This window comes from Colletotrichum graminicola (assembly GCF_000149035.1).
Source record: "Colletotrichum graminicola M1.001 genomic scaffold supercont1.4, whole genome shotgun sequence".
Lineage (NCBI taxonomy): Eukaryota > Fungi > Ascomycota > Sordariomycetes > Glomerellales > Glomerellaceae > Colletotrichum > Colletotrichum graminicola.
In genome coordinates, this window is record NW_007361008.1 from 74,973 (window position 1) to 94,356 (window position 19,384).

Genomic DNA, 19,384 nt, shown 5'->3' on the forward strand with positions numbered 1-19,384 from the left:
GACCCGCAATTCTCACCTCTTGTCAGCGGCCAAGCCGACGGACACAGGCATCACCGCTCGAACGCAATACCCGATACACCCCCTTCTTACGCATTCCGCTCAACGCCTGAGCGGTCTAAGACAGACTTTCATTGATTGACAGGACGTGCTTGGTAATGGCAATTGACACGGCACAGGCGCGGCAAAGCGCGGGCTCAGGTCCCACCCAAACCTTCCATTCCAGCTTCTCCCAGTTCAGCCCGGACCAACGCAGTGCGCACCAGGCTTGGGTTGGTTGTCAACCCCGGAATGTAGGTGTGTGTGTGTGTGTGTGTGTGTGTGTGGCGGTGGTCTCATTTCCTTCCCTTTGTATCACCTCTCTCCTGCCCTCCGTACTCTATGATGCCGCCCAAAGGGTCTTTACGCGCAGGATTACAGATGCAGATGCTACCTACCTAGGTACTCCGTAGTGACAGTTGACACGTAGTGTAAAGAGATAGCCAACAATGCGGTTCCATCGTTTCATGGGTGGCAAGGGTTCCCAGAATTTCAGAGGACTCCTTTCCACGTTGTAAGCCAGATAGGCCGGAAGCTCTGCAACTTTGATTGTCTTGTTCCTGCTGTGACCACAAGGTGTATCATATTTCGCCTTAGTATCCGTACTAGCCAAGGATCCCTTTTTCTCCACTAGCCGCCAGGCCCTGCCGGCCACCCGCATGACAAAAAAGATGGCACACCTAAACACTCTATGCACTGTTATAAACAGCACAACACTAAATATAAATACATAGATATACATATATAAAATAGTCAGAATTAATATCGGTATGTTCTACCTACTATCAAATATATTTTTCCTATATCCTAACTGCGTCTTGTGGCTGTGTTAGTATAAGAAAAAACACTTGTTAATAGTCTTGGGGTAGATGTGGTGTGAGAAAGTACTTTAGGTGTGCCATCTTTCCTGTCATGCGGGTGCCGGCTCAAAGGCCCATCGGCAATGCTACCGTTGAGGCTGATCACTAACCAGATATGGCCACCCTCGGCAGCTTCTCATTCGGCGCTTCCCTTCCAGCTCGATGCATAAGTAGAGGTAGCTCACTACGAGCTTCAGCTACCTATTATACCATCCCACCTTACTACTTAGTAGTGTACGGATACGTGTACACTTCTATGTATGTATGTATGTGGATACCGTGGTCAAATCAAGAGTCTAACATTCACCATCCAGTTCATCTGCCTGGTCCGGTCTGGCCTGGCTATACACTGGAAAGACAGAGTCGCCGATAGTCTTTACCATAAACCCCATCTTCACTTATGGGGTTTTGCTCTATTGGAACTTTGAGAATAGTCCGGAAGGCTACCCAAAAATGGATCGTTTCCATCATGCCAGATACTCATCCTGAACAGGACAGACCTAGCCGAAAGAATCCTAGGTCTCCGGCCATCAAACCACACATGAGATTTGCCTCCAAACGTGTAACTAGGTACCTAGTTTACGAATACATGGCATTCTGCAGCTGCCTGGCCTGGTGGACCCGTGTCCCGAACAGCGCAGCGGCTGACATGCTCCGTGTTGCCCCAGATCCTCCTCCCCTGCCACCGTTGTTCCCTCAGACCCGAATAGTCCTGCGTATGTGGGGCGAAGTAGAGTGTAAATGACCGGATAAGACATGGTTTGGCTCATACTGACAAGGCTTATCGCATCACTGGATCCTTCAATACAATCGCTACGTATGAGGACAGATCTTCCATTCCCTCTGCAAAGTCAGTCAGCCATACCGTACGTTTGGCTCCGGTGACTACTTTAAGTCGATTCGATACCTCATAAGCAAGCGCCTACCCAACAAGACTCGAATGGTTATGTCAACTTGTTTTGCAGGGCGTACAATAGTGGAAGGGCTCGGCAGTCACTGAGCGCAGGAGCAATACCGCATCGTCCATCGTGTGTCATGCCAAGAACGAGAACGCCAGTTGAGCATTGGTAGAATGCAACCTCTGATTGAGTGGTATTTGTTGCCTTGACATGCCCCGTCATCAGACATCTATCTGGGAAGGAGGACCGGAAAGCTGACAGGTCATGACTTCCCATGATGTTCCAGGTACTTTGGTTCCTGTTGTCCGGGGCTAGTCATCTCTTGCCTTGGGGCAAAAACTTCAAGGAAGTCACCTGTGCTGGATAGATCATTGTGCTTTCCCATCATGCACTGGTTGATGCCAGCCAACTTCTGCTGCTCTTCGAGTCCCCCAACTTCGGCCATGTTCGCCCGAAACAACATCCGTCACGCAAAGGCATGCATGCCATGACAGCTTGTCGGCCCCAAAATAGCTTCATGTCGAGTGTTTTTGGCGCATCCTGCTTTGCTCGCTCTTGTTCTTCTGTTGTCTATTAGTTATACTTGATATTACCATCTCGCCTCGCCCAATCCATCGCCAAATCTTCGTTTCAAATGGAGGGCGCTCACGTTCAGCGTCGTTCTGTCAGTCATGGATCACTTCGCAGCAGCTACAAGAATCAGGCTCGAATGCATGTTTTGCATAGCTTGCCGCATCGTCCCCCCCTGAAGAGTGTTAATGAGAACGCAAGTCTGCTTTCTTCGCCAGGTCCGCTCGAAAGCATGCTCAAGACTACTACCGAGACGGGCGACATAGGCATTTTCAGCATCAAACCAGTCGCGCCTGCCACCACGATCCATCACTACGCAAGATCAAGATCGGGCCTTGATGCTGGCTCTATATTTGGGATGGGTACCCGAACAAGTGATGGAACCACGTTCAGAGCGGGACGCAGACGGCGAGGCTCTGATCGTGACACCAACTCTGAGATCATCTCAATGTACGGGTCTGAAGACCCAACATCTTCCCTTTCGAGCTCGCTGTCACCAAGAATCGACGGCGCGTGCCAGCGCTCCTACTCTTTGACTACTTGTGGCTCTCGTCACCAGTCCAGCCAGAAATCTTCTGGTACTATGCAGAGCCGGTCGAGCAGCGGCATTCTGCAACGCCCTCGTTCCCCGTTCCCCTATCCAACTCGACTGAAACGCCTTGGGATGCGGCCATCTTCGCCTGCCCTCACGGAGAATGGACTTGTTGACTACAGTAGGATGGTCGAAATAGATCGAATCTCATATGTAAGTACTATCCGATCTATGCCCTGATATATAAAAAGATTGACGTCTATTGCAAGAGAACTGTGCATGGCTCGTACAAGCCAACCTTTCCACAACCGCAGCGACTTGCCCCACCTCTTGCCTTCAGCCCTAATGGTAACCAGTCGATGCTGCCTTTGCCGTATCCTAGATCTCTTGCCTCGCCCACCGGATCTATTGCTCGAGGCCGTGGTTATAGCTACTGGAGCAATGGATCCCTAAACAGAGAACGTCGACCTTCTGCAGACCAAAGTGTGAGATCTTCAAGCCTCACGTCAGTCATTGAGATGTACTGCAGACTACCCTCAGGCTCAGAACCGAACCTTCAACGCACAGTTCGTCCGGCTGGGTCATTTTATTACGACTATACCGAGGGTTTCGAAAACTCGTTTTCTCAAGCTGATTGCTTGGAACCTAGAGCAGTATCTCCGTTGGCTCCAATACCACAGCGAGCCTCGAGCCTTGTCAAAGCTTTGGTACTTCGAGACGAGAAAAAGGCCCATCTTGATGCAGTGATGGACATATCCGTCAAAGACTCAAGCGACTCTTCTGGAGATTACGGTCAACTTCCAGGATCAAAATATGTCAACGACATTGACACACTGCCCTCTCAGCGAATGAACTGCAAGACTGCACCCCCAACACTTGAGCCTTTCACTTTTGAGGTTGACGGGACCTCGGCTTCTCGCCCCGCAGACTTTGGTATCGCCCCAGTCTTGGCCGAGGCACTCTCATCTTGCGTTGAGGCCGAGATGGTACAACCATCTCTTACAGTGCAAGAAGTTTCAACTTACATGCACTGCAAGACAGTCGACGCTGGAGCACCGGCGGACAAAGAACAGCCAAAACCCAAAATGGAGGTCCTAAAAGCCAGAACTGACCAGCCCCCTCTAAGCAAGGTTACAGATCGACAATCAAACAACGGTAGTCTAGGACAACCAGAGCTTCTGGAAGACACTCTTCCACGCCACGATGAAATAATGAAGGTTGGAGGTAACTTGACGGCCAAGGAGCATTCATCACGAACGGCGTCATCTCGCAGCGGTCTCGCTGCAGTGCTGCGATCGAGTTTGAGACATTCCGTTGACCCTGGGCTTTCTGACCTAGCTGCTCTGGTTTCGTCCTTTGAGCATATCGCTAAACCGCCTTTCATTAAAAAGGATAAACAGATTTCTGGGGTACCCGAGACCGCCGATCAGGCTAACTTACAACGTCCACGACAGTCAGGAGTTGATCCTTTGGCAGTTGATTTCGCCACTGACGACGGAGCAATTGCCAATGCCGAAAAGCATCCAGTATCTGGGCCAAAGAAATCTTTTCACAAAGGCCACAGAAGGAATAGAGCACTCGCCAATATCAGAACGGCAAGTCTTCAGGCTCGGAGGACTGCGTCAGTCAGCAGCGTAGGGTTGCCTCTTCCCGCCACTGGGTTTGCTTATGCAACTGCTGCGTTGAGAGTGAGTACTAGCAACCCGTATTTGATGAAGGCATTGCCTGTACTGCCCAATAACACACTCACACCGGCTCAAGAACTGTCGAAGGGGTCCGCAGAAGATTTGGGGTTCCCGGTCAAATTTTCGCCTTTCCAGCTCGAATTGCTTGCAACTCCTCGATCAAGTCCTACGATCACTGCACAGAAAAATGTGGAAGATCATGAGTCTTTCAGAGCCAGTATTGAGCTGGAAGTGGCCCCAGCCGATAGTGCACAAGCCTTTACAAAGTGCCCATCAACGGTGGGGGGGATGGCACAGGTGGAAGACGTGGCAGGCCAGTCACACGAGAAATCAACGGGTCAAAGTCAAGGTCTTAATGGGGAGTTGAGCCCAACGAAGCGGCGACTTCGCCTCAGAGCAACCCGCCCTGGGGCCAAACCGGAGACTGCGTTCTTCCATGAGATCGACAACGGCACGGTGAGAAGGTATTCTAGGCTTGAGAAAAGCACACTTATGGAATTGCCGAGCCTAGGGGCGGGGGATTTGCTTACCCCAGTACGATGTGGGAGACGTCAAAGCAGCGCAGTTCATCGGAGACGAGGCAGACAGATCGCTTCAAGTCTGCCAGACGGACGACAATGTGATGGTGTTACACATCTAGCCCGTCGTCCACCTACAGGAAGGGTATCCAGAGACAAATACCTTCACGAAAGCGACATACCTCTGGCGCACCCTGTCGACGCGAACCTTGTAAGGCACAGTACCTCGACTTATGGGTTTGATCTGAGTGATTCGCGAAGCTTCCGTTCAGAACATACTTTCATTCGCCCGCGAATTCTCAGGAAGAAGCTGTCTAACTTGAAGATCCGCCTCACCAAATCACGCTTGAACCTTCGAGATCATGCGGGCAGAAACATTGAGCGGCGACCCCGGCAAATAATGACTGTCGGCTCGGGCAATTCCGATGACACAGTTCTCCGTGACCATCGGCCTACCGTTCCGCCCAATCAGTCGAAACGGATGGGTAGGAAGATGAGGTTATGGTTCCGACGAGCCGTTCGTATTTGTGTCAAGGGCCGGCAGGGCGAGAGCAAACCCGTTTCCTAGATTTCGGGAAACTTTGATCATACGGTCATGTTCACAGTTATTGGGTGTTTTCCTTGCTTGGCTCTCAAGTACTCGCGTTTCTTGAAAATGGGCTTGTTGCTAGGCTTTTGGAGGGGTAGAAAGGTCGGCATCGTTTAAGTCGAGTCTAGCTATGTTGTCCATTCGGGTGGGATGTAATGACTAAGGGGTGACTTGTTGAGTACGAAGAAAGAAGGGGCCACAAAGTGGCTTGTCAGTAGCGAGGACATACGATAGACTGTGGTATCAATAGGACGCGATCCAAGAAAAGACTTTACGCTGTACCTGGGACACAGGACGCCAACGAAAAGAGGCTTGCATTGTTTTCACCTTTGTAGATTTGTTGACGGCCCGTTTTGAATGTGCATGACGGCAGGGCTGCATGCCCACGAAGGTTCTCCTTCATCCACGCCATGAAAGCCTAGCATTGAGACTGCTTTTCCTCAAAAACTAGCCGGATTTTCCTATGATCTTGTTCTCACCAGGGTTTCTTCTCTTGATTTGCCTCTTGGTGCGAAAGTTATTGCCCTTTCCTTACATTCGTTATATTTTCAAACAACGTTCGTTCAACCAACACTCGCTCCAAACGTACTCGGGACCTCATTCCAACATTCGTTTTAAATACTCAGAGAAGAATCAATTGTTTTTCTTTTGTTTACGGCGACCTCCATCACAACCATCATACAGCGTCGGAAGCCCATCTGTTCTCCCCTTCCCTTTCCATTTTTCGTGCGAAATGATTGATGATTTCAGCTCGTACGACATGAGCGACATCTTTTCCCCTCTGGAAGGGCTCCCGTCCATCATCCGGCTCTCGTCCTTCTTCGGAGACGCGCCGTCCTTCTTCCTGCTGACGGGGACGACGGACGGCAGCAAGGGAAAGCCGGGGGCGATGGAAAAAGGCGACGAGAGCCCGAGGGGGCGCAAGGACAGCGTCATGATGGGGGTGTACGGATCGGGATCCGGGTCGTCGGCGTCGGCGTCGGCTTCGGCGTCGGCGTCTTCGGTGGCGTCGTGCAAGAAGCCTGCGGTGACGGTCCGGAAGCGGGTCCTTGGCGTCGACGAGAAGGGAGAGAGCAGCTGCTCTGCGAAAGGAGTCCTCAGCCCTTGTGACGGCAGCAGGGACGACAAGCACAAGATCAAGGACGAAGATGGCGACGAGGTCACAAGGGAGAAGACCCCGGGCTCTGCAGTACCCCGACGCAGCCGCTTCGTCGAGGACCTCGAAGGCCTGCGGGCCGAGGCGGTGGGCAGGACACCCGCCGAGGTGTGCCAGCAGATCTGCCTGCCCGAAGCGGCGGGAATGGCTGCCAAAGGCGCCGGGTCGGTCAAGCTACATTTTCCACCCGCCGTCGCTATCCCCGTCCCGCCGCCGAAGAAGGAGCTGCCGCGGCCGGCTCTCAAAGAAGGCCGTCCACCCCTGTCCACGACATCGTCTCCCGGGCGGTTGTGCCACCACGACGGCGCATGTGTACGGAAGAAGGGGCGGCGCAGGAGGAAATTTGCCCAGGCCGTCGTGCGGCTGGCCACGAAGCCGGCCCGGTGGCGCAGGGAGGACAAGGGGAAGAGGCGGGCCGCGTGCGAGGTCTGCGGCGACGATGCGCCGCCGGACCTGCGGAGCGGCTGGGAGCAGGGGCAGGACGGGGTCGCCCCGGGGTCCGACGGCGATTCGGGCGCCGCGGACGAGGTCGCCGAGTTGCTGAGCCTACTGTACGACAAGGACGAGACCAAGAGCAGCCGGCGGTGTAGTGGCTGCGGCCAGAAGGTCGGCGAGGAGCTGATGTGGGAGGGTGACGAGGACGCTCGGATGAAGATGAGCGACGGGACCACACTCGGCTTGAAGGAGGAGGCGGCGAACCAGGACTCTAAAGATGTTGCAGCTAGTCTCATGGAGATGCCGGAGGCGTGGTGGACGAGACAGTTCGGCTGTAACGCTCATCTGTATTGATACCCAAGCTTTGTGGGGGAGGAATCCTAGTGGATGTCACTAAGCAACAGCTTCCCTTAATTTCTAATAACTAATTCGGGTGATTCAGGGATGAGATGGTGTTCTCTCAGCACAGCAGGGGAAAAAAAAGCGGATGGTTCGTTATTCAATCAGAAGACGCCCCCGCCGATAATGAAGATTCGTTCCACTTCGCGTCTGGCCCATTGTATGACCTTGTTAGCCCCTTGGGTCAGCACTGGACGGCTCACGTTGGGGCCGGCGACGCAGTAGAATTCGAAAACGGGAGTGATCCAGGCCAGGGCGGTCGCGTCTTCGGCGACGGAGTGCAGGACGCGCATGTGCGAGTGCTTCGCGTGGACGGCGGCGTGCAGTTGGTGGTAGAGGCCCATGAGACGACGGCGGGCCATAAGGGAGGAGAAGACAGGGTCCAGGGTGGACATGCTGAACTGGACGTTGGCACGGGATTTGTATAGAAAGTGGGATATCTGGCCGCCGGGGGCAATATCTGTCGTCCTAGGCCTGCCTGCGCGTGCGGCGGCCTGAATTGTTGCGAGATGGCCAGACTTCGCCAGAGAAGCGGCGACGGCGTCCCGCATTTGTTTAAGCTCAAAGAAGGACTCCTTGTCTGGGCTGATGAGGATGATGGCCAGCTCCTCGTCCGTGTTGGCTGGCGAGTCCTGTTCCGTGGCTTGTCCGCCGTCCACGCCGTCAAAGAAACTGACGTACATGTACAGATAGCCGCGGTTGTTGAAAGCAGGCAGGCACAACGGGATCCAGTTCTCGCCGCCACCCGCTCTGATGCCACTGGATTCGAACAACATGTTGAAGATAAGTTGTAGGTCACTAGGATGAAGGGAATGGCGGCGCGGGCGAATGACGCTGACCAGCTTGCCTCCAGCCACAATGAGACCGTAGAGGAGCTTGTCTGTCCGCTGCTTGAGGAAGGCATTATTGATGGCATACCTCTGGGACTTGCGCAACTTGAGGCATTCCAGAGCCCCGAGAAGTGCCGACGGGGAGCCCTTCGTGAAATTGTCAGCGAGAGACGAGATGAGAGGCTCGGTGCCCTCGAGCGGTTTTCGAAGGTCGCTAGATGGGCGATGGACGAAGATGTTCTTCAGAGTTGGTAGTGTAAGCGTCGACAGGATCTGCATATATAAAGCCTCCAGTTGCGCCCTGAGCTGCGAGTCGCTCTCCCCGAGCCGGCTGATAGCCACAAAGTATAAAGGCCCTTGTGTCGCGATAACGAATCTCGTGTTCCCTGCCGTGAAGCCCGAAAGTGAATTCTTTGCCCCTTCGTAGAAAGATATGAGAGTCTGGACGACGCCCATATAAGAGTTGATCAGCCCCAAGTCTCCATGGCGACTATAAATAGGCTTGCCGGCAGACGACAATATCATGTAATGCTTCAACTTTGCTTTCCACATGGCGACTCGTTCCTCATCCTTGACGCTCTCATCGGACTCGTCCGGCAGATCCTCGAACTCATGCGCGAAGTTGGCTAGACTGCGAGTCGTATTGTCCATCCTCAGAGTCTCGAACGGTGGAACCGTCGCCGATTGTGACCTAAGAAGGTTCCATGCGGGACTTCTCTTGTTGAACTCGCCCATCAGCAGGCTGGCAATATCATTAGGAGGCCGCAGGGTGGGCGAAAAGCTGGCGATGCTCATGGAGTCTTCCCCTTCCGCCAGCGTCCTTATCGGCGTCGCGTGGCCGCTTTTAGAGGACTGGGCGGGTGTGGACACGGCTCTATTGCCCGAAATCGAGAAGGTGCCGCGAGAGCCATCTGGGAAGGACAGTGTCTGGATGTCGAGAGGGGTGACGGCGGTGGTGGCAGCGGCCATGGCCATTCTTGCATCTATCGATGCATTCGAATCGATAGAGGGTCGTGGAGGCAGAGGCGGAGGCTGCTCTTGGCCGGGGCTATGTTCGCGGTCCTCACCCATGATTGCGGCAGAGCACGCGGGACCATCTCAACTAGGCAATACGGGAGACGTCGGAGTCGCGTAGCGGTCGCGGACTTGGATGTGCCTGACTTTGTGTTCGGCTTTGGGTATCAATGGCCCAAGTTTCAAGGTGCTATGGCAGGCATGCGGGGCCTGACCCAAGTTGTACGAAGGCTGAAGAAAAGAGTAAGGATATGCTGAGGGATAGAGAGGATGAATGGGGAAAGAGAAGATCGTCCCAAGTAGCGTAGGTAGGTACCTACTCGGCCTGCTGATGATGCACAGGAGGGGCGCCTAGACTTAGCGGTGCGGCAGCCCTCACTACCTAGTGGGAACGGTCCGCTAATCAAAGCTAAGGCCCACTCATGTTCAGACCAGCACCGGTCCAAATACTCTGGAGGCAGGGAGCCAGTAACATGGGATTCTAACAATCCCATGGCCTCGAAAGCCTCCTTCTCAGAGGAAAACCCGCCGAATACACAAATTGCCTGTACCTTCAATAAAATCGCCGAGGCGCTGGCTCGGAAAGGTGTGAAGCATCATGACAAGAAGGGCAGAGAGAACCGTTGGATGGATGAGAGCCTCCGAAATCGCATCTAACCCATCGTATTTTTACAAAGAGTGCACGCTAAACTGCAAACCCACGTGCAAGCCAATCTGCTCTGACTGCAACTTCAAAAGGTATTTGATAAATTAGATTATGTCTCGTTACAAGCCGCAAAGGTGGGGGTTTTTCCAACAGCTTCCTAACTGTAAGGTACAGAGTCCACAATTTTTAGGTACCGTATAAATCGATGCTTGATGACGTTGTTGGTTTACTATCGCAGCACTGATACGGCCAGCCTCGTCAGGCGGGAACGGTCGCTAAATTAGTCTGACCAATGGGAAGCTTGCGAGCTCCCAGGATGCCCCCCCACTGTACACCTGTCGTCTGGAAGGAGACATGGTAGCCTTTCGAGCTCATCACATTCTAAACCCTGTCCACGACACTCGTTGCGAAGACAGCACTTTATGCAAGCGACTGAATCACCAAGGGTCAGGCAGCAATGAGCCCGCGATACCTTCGTTACGATCACACAAGAACAGTCTGATGTTCTCGCTCGTTCTACCAACACCCACTCTCAGCAATCATGGCCCTTGAGCCTGGCTCTGGCCGACGGTCCGTCTCCCCCGAGAGCTCAGGCCGTGACTCCCCTCTCCCGCGTCAATGGAGGAACCAACTCGGCGCCGGTAAGTCTCTACGCTGACACGTATACCAATCCGCCAGATATTAACATGGGAAACAGAAGAGGCGCCGATCAAGGACAAGCACTACCGTAAATACGCATCCGGCATTGAGCGAGCCCTTTCACTATTCGAGACGGCCTTGCAGGAATGGGCAGACTACATCTCCTTTTTGAACCGCCTCCTGAAGGTTGGATACCCTCAATTGAATTCTGTATGGTATAGCAAAATGGGACACTGACCACAGTCACAAGGCACTTCAAGCTCGACACCCCTCCACCACCACCATCCCTTCAAAAGCCATCGTCGCAAAGCGCCTATCACAATGTCTCAATCCCTCCCTGCCGTCAGGTGTGCACCAAAAGGCACTCGAGGTCTACAGCTACATATTCGCGATGATAGGCACTGATGGCCTTTCCAAGGACCTGCCCCTATACCTTCCGGGCCTGGCCTCGACTCTCTCATTCGCCTCCCTCTCCGTCCGATCCCCTTTTCTCGATCTACTAGAACACCACTTCCTCGATTTGGATCCCCGATCGCTCCGACCGGCCATGAAATCCGTTGTCCTGGCTCTCTTGCCCGGTCTTGAGGACGAAACGAGCGAAGACTTCGATCGAACACTGCGGTTGATGGACAGCTTCAAGGCCGCAATTCGTCCAGCGGGTAGCCAAGAACTAGATGGTCCGCATTCGGTCGGGGACGACTTTTTTTGGCAATGCTTCTTCTTGGCCTCTATCACGGGATCGAGTCGCAGGGCTGGAGCCTTAGCCTACATGGTGAGAAACCTACCCAAGTTAGGCGAGCCGGTTGTCCATGGAAAATCCGCCAAGAATGGCGTCCAAGACGATGAGCAATCTGCACCGCTTGCGAAGATGGTTACTTCACCCGAGCCAGGGCTACTTCTACGCTCGTTTGCTGCCGGCCTTGCGGACGAACAGCTGTTGATTCAACGCGGCTTCCTAGACCTTTTGGTCACTCATCTTCCTCTGCACTCGAAAGTTTTGCAAACGAATGTCAAACCGGGTGATTTGGAACTCCTTCTCCGTGCGGCAGTTGGTGTCGTCATTCGGAGGGATATGAGTCTCAACAGGCGGCTTTGGGCATGGTTCCTCGGCCCGGACCCCGCGCCGGGAGAAAGCGAGAGTGGCTTCGACTCACCCTCTTCAGCAGATCAACATAATTCATATTTTGCATCCAAGACCAGCTATTTTGAGGATCATGGGCTTCGGCCTCTAACCCGAGCCCTCCTGGGCATGATCAATGTTGACCGGGGATCGAGCCCCGGAGAGAGGGCCAGACCTTATAGAATCTGCCTGTCATTAATGGATCGATGGGAGATTGGCGGACTTGTTGTCCCCGAAGTATTCCTCCCAATCGTCAATAGTGTTCGGCACTATAGAGACCAAGCGCCCAGCAAAGCCGATTTCAACGAGGTGTTCCGCAGTGCAAGTGTATTCTTTGACGGCGTTGAGAGTGGTCTGATCTACGGCGAGATCGTCGGTCTGCTAGCACAAGCTATAGGCCCAGGAACCTTGGCTGATAACGAGCGTCTCGACAAACTCGTTTTGGTTAACTTCATCTTGGCCAACTTCAACGTTCGCGAGGAAGAGATGATTACTATCCATGCACCACTTGCCGCTTTATCTATTCTCTGCATGCTCGAAGACATAAGGGAGAAGCAGGAAGCGGGCCCTGCACAGGAGAGCTCGCATAAAATCGCTGAGGAGGCATTGCGCATCACTTTGACCGTCTTAGACCTCATTCCGGACCGAGCATTCCCCTCAGCGGCTGCCAACAACCCCAAAAGAACGATGGAGACCGGTGTCTTGGCATCATTGCCTGCAGTCGAACTCCTGAAACGGATTAAGGCATTTTACGTCGATGAACAAGGCAATCTTGATGCAGTTCATGTTCCCCTTTCTCCCATCGAGGTTGGAGAGCTTCTGTTGCAGAAAACAGGCCAGCTTATCTGCGAAGGTCTCAAGAACCCTGAGTCAGGGTCAGATCTGGGAGCCAAGGGAAGGGTTCTAACCACCCTGTTGCTCAAAGTGCCGACGACCTATCAACTGGATACGGCGTACCTTTTGTCCTGCCTTCATGAACGCTTGCGGCACTCTGACAGATTGCCGTTTACCTCTTTTAACTCCATTCTCTATCTCTCCGCTCACCTCTACTCTGCAGAGAGGATAGAGCTGCCGGACCTTACTGAACTCGTCAATCCTCTTGTTCGGCAGGCCTGGGAGTTCTTGTCTGCTTCTGAGCCAAAATACCACGTTGAAACAGTCAGATCATTGTGGCAGCTTCAGGCTGCCCTTACTTCACAGAACCGTGATATAGAAGCTGCGCTTGCCAGCCTGATCATTGAAAATGATGTCCAAGGATCATTCGCATCACGCCCAGCTGATGCTGGTCGCCGCTTCAGCGTGCTGTGGTCCCATACGCTACAAGATTCTAACGCCGAAAGACGAGGCTCCAAGACGCCCATGACTGAAATGCCCCCTCAGGCTCGATTGGCAGGTTCGGAAAACTACCACGTCATGTTGGAGCGGCCTCTCTTCCTCATGCTAGATGCTCTCTTGGACGAGCGAACCCAGTTGTTCATGACTGTTAAGGGATGGTTAAACAGCTTGGTAGGCATTGACAAGTAAGTCGAGCTGCACCCTACTATGAGCCAAGGTGCTAACTAGAACCAGATTGTTTCTGCTCTTCGTGCGGAAGTTTTCTGCTTTAGGGTTTCTTAGATCAAGTCGCGAGATTGGCTCAGCCGCCACTTCGGCCAGTTCAACTACCTTTACCGCAGACGACGACTTAGATCTTTGCCTCTACTACCTGAGAACATTGTCCAATGTTTTCCGTTGGGCCCCGGATATCATATGGGCTGTGTTGGCATCGACGAGTCTTACAGTCGGTAGCGAGCATGCAGAGATCGCGCAGATGAGTAAGTGACAATGCTACTTTTGAGAACCCAGTTCTGACCGTCACAAGCTGGCCAAGAAGGCGACATCACTATGCAAGAGGTATTTGTTCACGTCTGTTTGAGATGTATCGCCGGAAACAACGAGCCTGCGGATGAGCACATTCGCGTTCGGGCCACGCAACTTCATCGCTACGCCCTCACCGTCATGCATCAGATCCTTTTGAACCCTTACGCCGAACCCCTTGCCCGTTTGCACCTTGAGAACGTTCTTATCGAGCGTCTTCTCCAGTCTCTCAGCGGGCCCGATCCCTACGTTCAGGTCCTTCTCTTGGACGTCGTATTCGATGCATTGAAACTTCGAGACGTCGTCATCTCCGACGTTCCTGCTTCTCCATCATCAGAGAAGAGGAAGATGAGCCTTGACCCTACCAAGAGCCTCAGAGTGTCATCACAGTTGGATATAAAGCCAACAGCTCCGCCGCCCAACCTACTCAAGTGTCTCCAGGCCGGGTTGAGCTCGCCTAGCAGTCGCAGTGTTCTTGACAGTTGGGTCAGCTTCTTGACAGAATGCTTGCCCTTCTACTCGGATACCATATTCCAAGTGCTCATTCCTTTGGTGGAAACGCTTTGTCGGCAGGTTTCGAATACCTTCAACGACTTACAATCCATGTTCAGAGATAGCGGCGGTTCTAGGAAGGGTGATTGGAACGCGCCTGAGTCAACGCTAATATCCCTTCTCAATGCTCTAGAGCAAGTTCTGGCCCGGGCACACGAGCGACTTCTGGTTGAAGAAGCCAGAACGCAAGTCGTCAAGGGCCCAGATCAGCATCCAGGATTCTTTGGAAACATGGTGTCGGGTGTCTTCAACTCAGATGCACCACAAACCCGGAGTGCCACCGCCAATGACAGACTCACTGTCCATCTTGCGTTCGCGGATGCAGTTCGCATTTGCTTTACAATCTGGTCATGGGGTCAAGGCAGCGACATGAATGCTCAAGATATGACTTCGATTTTCTCTTTCAACTACACATCACTTCGTATGAGAAATCGAGCTAGACGGCTATTGGAGCATCTCTTTGCCGCCGAGACCTTGGAGTGCCTCGAAACGGTCATTGAGATTTGGCGGAGCTCAATCAATATTACTACGCCGGCCCCTCAGTCCGAAGTGTTCAATCTCCTCCCAGCATTGGACGGTTCTCGACCCAAACACACCATTCCTGCCATATTCAATGCCATCTACAGCAGGACGAACCCCGGGGCGTTGGACGTCTCAAGGAAATCGACTCTGACAACGTCTCTTCAAGATATAGACCTCGTCACGTTCTTGGTTGAGTACGCTCGCTCGCTTGAGGACGACGCAATGGACGAGATATGGCTTGACTGCATGGCATTCTTGCGCGACCTGCTCACTAATCCTTTCCCGCACCGGCAGACGCTGCCAGGTCTGTTGGAATTCGCCGCTATTCTGGGAGAAAAGGTGGACAACACCAACTTTGGCGAGCAGCGGAAGATGAGGCGGGAGCTTGGGGTAAGTACAGTGAACACTATCCGTGATGCATGACTAACAACAACCAGGATCTCTTCCTCCGGCTTCTGACCGCAATATTCACAACCAAGCCCATGACATTCGCGGATGCACCGCCTTACGAAAAGTCGGAGAAGAATCGGGATGGTGTACGCCGAACTGCCACGTTATCCTTGGCCACCGTTCTTGATAGAGCTGAGGATGTGGTGGCTATCCTGGCCTCGGTCGTTCCAAACCTGCCCAAAATCTTGGTCGAGACAGACCGTGTGTTGTCTGCCGCAGGCACTATTTCGACAAACGTTATCAACCCAGCTTTCAGAGCCAAAGGATTTCCTGACACGGTGTCCAAGAACACTCTTGTGCTGCTTCAAGAACTGTCCAGGTTACCTAATAACCAGAAGACCTGGAAGAAAGACGTTGGAGATGCCTTTAATGACGCTAGGTTCTTCGGCTCGAGCATCGATCTGGTGCGAAGCGACTGGTTGCCGTTACTAAGACAATGGACCATTAGCGACAAGGAGCGTATGCCCGAGCTCCTGAGTCGCATGACTCCGCCCACAACAGCCGGTATCGTCTTCGGCGTCGGCGCCACTTCCGCCCGTCTAGAAGCAGACCGGAAGACGCAACTCAACCTCCGTCGCACTGCCACACTGGTCCTCGCCTCAAGCGAGGATGCTTTTGTTGCAGAGCTTCCGACCATCATGGACAAGGTGGTGGAGCTGCTTGGGGCCACGGCGACTTCTTCACCTTCCTCCACTACCCGGGCAGAAATCTATATGCTCGTCCGCGCGCTGGTCCTCAAGACCAGTGCTATTCATCTGGCCATGATGTGGCCAGTGATCAATGCCGAGCTCCACGCAGCCATCTCGTCGGTCGTGGCTGCTGATCACAGCACAGCATCCGACACTTACAATAACATCTCCGTCCTGCAGGCCTGCAAGCTGCTAGACATACTAATCTGTGTTGCACCGGACGACTTCCAGCTCCATGAATGGCTCTTTGTCACCGACACAATCGAGGCCGTCTATCGATCCACCAGCTACCAGCCCGTTGCATTGGTTGACGAGCTTGCGGAGGAGCTCGGCACTATGGGTGTCAGCTCATCACTAGGGAGCATTTCAGCATCTCACCTGGCCACAAGCAGCTCAAACAGACGGCCGCTGCTCGGCGTGGGCGGCATCAATGACGAAATTAGTATCGACAGGAAAGAAGAGTTGGTGGGAAAGATTCTCCGTCCGTTTTTTGGGCAGCTTAGCATCTTCGCTTTCGAGTCGACATACGCGATGGCACCGCTAGACAGGGAATTTTGCACCCAGGGGTTGCTGAAGGATTTGTTCGACGAACGTAGTGTGGTCAAGGCGTTGTAAAAGTAGGTAATCGCAGGGTAGAATTATCACAGCATGGGCAAAGAGCCTTGAACTGAATGAACTTCATTGAGATGCTGATTTTGGCGGACTCAGCGTCCCCGGTATAAACGCCACCATGGCCTTGCTCGCCCCTTCCATACAGTACTGCACCACCTCAAGCTTCTCCCCTCCGGGGGCCAATTTCGCAATCTGCCTCAGGTCGCTCGTCCTCGGGAGATACAGGGCATGGTCCATGGGCTTACATGCGTCGTGCAGCTGATGCAGGTTGTACGGCTCCATCTGACTAAGGTCAAACACCTCGGCGGTGCGATACCCAGGCCCGCCCCACGGAGGGGATGCAAAGACGACGGCCTCAGCCATGTCGACGCGTAGCTCCTCCGATAACGCCTCCGGCGAGTTCTGGAGCTTCTCCAGGTACTCGAAGCAGTCGCCGTGGATCCAGGTGATGTACTCGCCAACCTCGTACAGCTCGGCGTTGTGCTGGGCGCACGCCAGGGTCGCGGCGTCCCGCTCGATGGAGATAATGCGATCCCAGCGGGCCGAGAGGGCGAAGGCGATAGTGTTGCCACCAGCGCCGCCGAAGATGTCGATGAGGACGCGCCTGGAGGCGTCAATGTAGTACATCTCGTTGGCGATCTTGTTGGCGAGGGGTTCCGGCGTCACGCCGAACCAAGCGCTGTCGGTGAGTCGGACGCCCTCATCGTACCAGGAGAAGAGGGAGTAGCGCTGGGAGAAGTATCTGGTGAGGGGATTTTAGTCAATTGTCGTGTGAAAATCACAGTTCCAAGAGGGACGGTAGGCTTACTTCTGGAGATCCCAAGGCACTTCGGCTTTGGACTTGTAGTGGCGGCACTCATCCGTTAGGGGGAGTCTGATAGCAGCCTTCATTTTGGGGGTGGCGATGCATGAAGCGCGGGACTTATACAAATCACCCTTTTCCAACGTCGTTATCTATGGAGATCTCAGTCGTTTTTTTCTTTCCCAGTAATACTAAGACAAAGTCACATTTTGGACCATAGTGATGAAATGAGCATGAACGAGGCTGAGAGAGAAATGATGGAGCTAGAATCGAAGCCCCACTTGGCACCCCCACTAGTGCGGGAGGAAGCTTGGACCCACATGCAAGGCTGACTGGGTACCTTGGATGACAGCTTGCTCCAAAGGGTAACGAACATCTAGAAACACAACTTCGTAGACAAAGTTCACCACCACGAAACCCTCGAACCATTCTCAATATCGACTGGTACCCCTTTTTTTTTTTATTTTAAAAAAAAATCAACCAACTCGGCAAGACAAGGGCTCGGCTCCAATGCTGAGCTGGTCACCATGTTCAATGCGCTGAACCGCTTCATGTCCCGCCTGGACGGGCAGCAACCGACCCATCAGAGCAACAACCAGGGGTCCTTTGGCTTTCAGGTACTGCGTAACACTAACCTCGAGCTCTACATTGAGCCGTGGTTTGACTTCATTATTGGTATCAATGGCCGTCCCATCGTATGTGAACCACCTACTCCCCCTCATATGTGCCCGTGTTCCCTTCCCTCGCCCCAATGTCCACAACTAACATGCGCCCCCCCTACGCAGGACAACCCCGACCCCCGACTCTTTGCCCAAGAAGTCCGCAACTGCGCCGGCGGTACACTCTCCCTCGGTCTCTGGTCCGCTAAAGGCCAGCGCACGCGCGAGCTGCACGCCTTGGTCCCCGCCGACACCGCCTCCCTCGGCCTCTCCCTGCAGTGGACGCCTCTCGCCGTCGCCGCCAATATTTGGCACGTCCTCGACGTCGCCGCCAACTCGCCCGCAGACGCCGCCGGCCTCCTGCCCTACGGCGACTACATCCTCGGCAGCCCCGAGGGCGCGCTGCACGGCGAGGGAGGGCTAAGCGAGCTCGTAGAGGACCACATCGGCCGCCCCCTGCGGCTGTATGTGTACAACAACGAGTACGACGTTACTCGCGAGGTGACGATTCAGCCGAGCCGCGACTGGGGCGGCGAGGGTGCCCTCGGGTGCGTCTTGGGGTATGGCGCGCTGCACAGGTTGCCGCCGCCGCTGAACGAGCCCGTCCATGCGCCGGGGGAGATGATGTTCGACGGGGAGAAGGACCCGGCCGCCTCGTCGTACGGGGCCGCCACTGCCGCAGGAGGTGAGGCGCCGCAGGATCTCTTTGTACCGGCTGCAGGCGCACTGCCCTCGGGGGGTGATTTCTTGGTGCCCGCGCAGATAGTCGATGCGAGCGGGGCGCCGCCGCCGCCGTCGATCGGGGGCACGGCGACGACGAGAAAGAAGAAGGAGAGGCATCACGGCGGGAACAACTTCATGGACGACTATTTCAAAGAGGAGGAGAAGAAGAGCAGGGAGGCGGACAACGCGCCGAGCGGGAGGGGGACGCCGGTCGCGCCGCCGCCGAGGGTGGGCTCCGTGGGGCCGCCCAAGGATGAGAAGCAGGCCGCTGTCGAAGGGGCCGATTGATGTGGGCACAGCATCGGAAAGAGAGACATGCATGGATTATAGAATGGGAACCTTTGGAGTTCATTGGCATCATGATGATTCCCAGAATTGCACTTTTTTCTTCTTCTCCTTCTTGAGACATCTACCGTGCTGATACAACGCCTGCTTGTATAATGTACATTGGCTTGATTCGTCCCGCATGCTGATGCTGCTGCTGCCCATGGGGTTCGTGCATGACTTCGATAGTGTACCGAACATGTCTAATCCTCTGCATCGTACTCAGGCCTTAACTAGAGAAAGCCATCCCTTTTTTACTCATTTAA

At 54.0% G+C, this 19,384-nt stretch overlaps 5 protein-coding genes across 5 annotated transcripts; 3 read left to right on the forward strand and 2 right to left on the reverse strand.

The window, feature by feature from the left end:
- Positions 1–6,422: 6,422 nt before the first annotated feature.
- GLRG_01328 (uncharacterized protein) lies at positions 6,423–7,634 on the forward strand (the record flags this gene model as incomplete). The annotated part of the gene is made up of 1 exon (XM_008092013.1): positions 6,423–7,634. The coding sequence occupies one exon, from the start codon at positions 6,423–6,425 to the stop codon at positions 7,632–7,634; it is 1,212 nt and encodes a 403-aa protein (XP_008090204.1).
- A 149-nt stretch (positions 7,635–7,783) lies between these two features.
- Positions 7,784–9,580, reverse strand: GLRG_01329 (trafficking protein Mon1; the record flags this gene model as incomplete). The annotated part of the gene is made up of 1 exon (XM_008092014.1): positions 7,784–9,580. One exon carries the CDS (start codon positions 9,578–9,580, stop codon positions 7,784–7,786), a length of 1,797 nt encoding a protein of 598 aa, XP_008090205.1.
- Positions 9,581–10,710: 1,130 nt separating this feature from the next.
- On the forward strand, positions 10,711–16,613 carry GLRG_01330 (uncharacterized protein; the record flags this gene model as incomplete). Its single annotated transcript, XM_008092015.1, has 6 exons — positions 10,711–10,810; positions 10,867–10,994; positions 11,059–13,448; positions 13,498–13,742; positions 13,790–15,249; positions 15,297–16,613. 6 exons carry the CDS (start codon positions 10,711–10,713, stop codon positions 16,611–16,613), a joined length of 5,640 nt encoding a protein of 1,879 aa, XP_008090206.1.
- Positions 16,614–16,676: 63 nt separating this feature from the next.
- Positions 16,677–17,501, reverse strand: GLRG_01331 (RNA cap guanine-N2 methyltransferase; the record flags this gene model as incomplete). The annotated part of the gene is made up of 2 exons (XM_008092016.1): positions 16,677–17,352; positions 17,419–17,501. The coding sequence occupies 2 exons, from the start codon at positions 17,499–17,501 to the stop codon at positions 16,677–16,679; spliced, it is 759 nt and encodes a 252-aa protein (XP_008090207.1).
- A 438-nt stretch (positions 17,502–17,939) lies between these two features.
- Positions 17,940–19,082, forward strand: GLRG_01332 (GRASP55/65 family protein; the record flags this gene model as incomplete). The annotated part of the gene is made up of 2 exons (XM_008092017.1): positions 17,940–18,107; positions 18,198–19,082. 2 exons carry the CDS (start codon positions 17,940–17,942, stop codon positions 19,080–19,082), a joined length of 1,053 nt encoding a protein of 350 aa, XP_008090208.1.
- Positions 19,083–19,384: the final 302 nt, after the last annotated feature.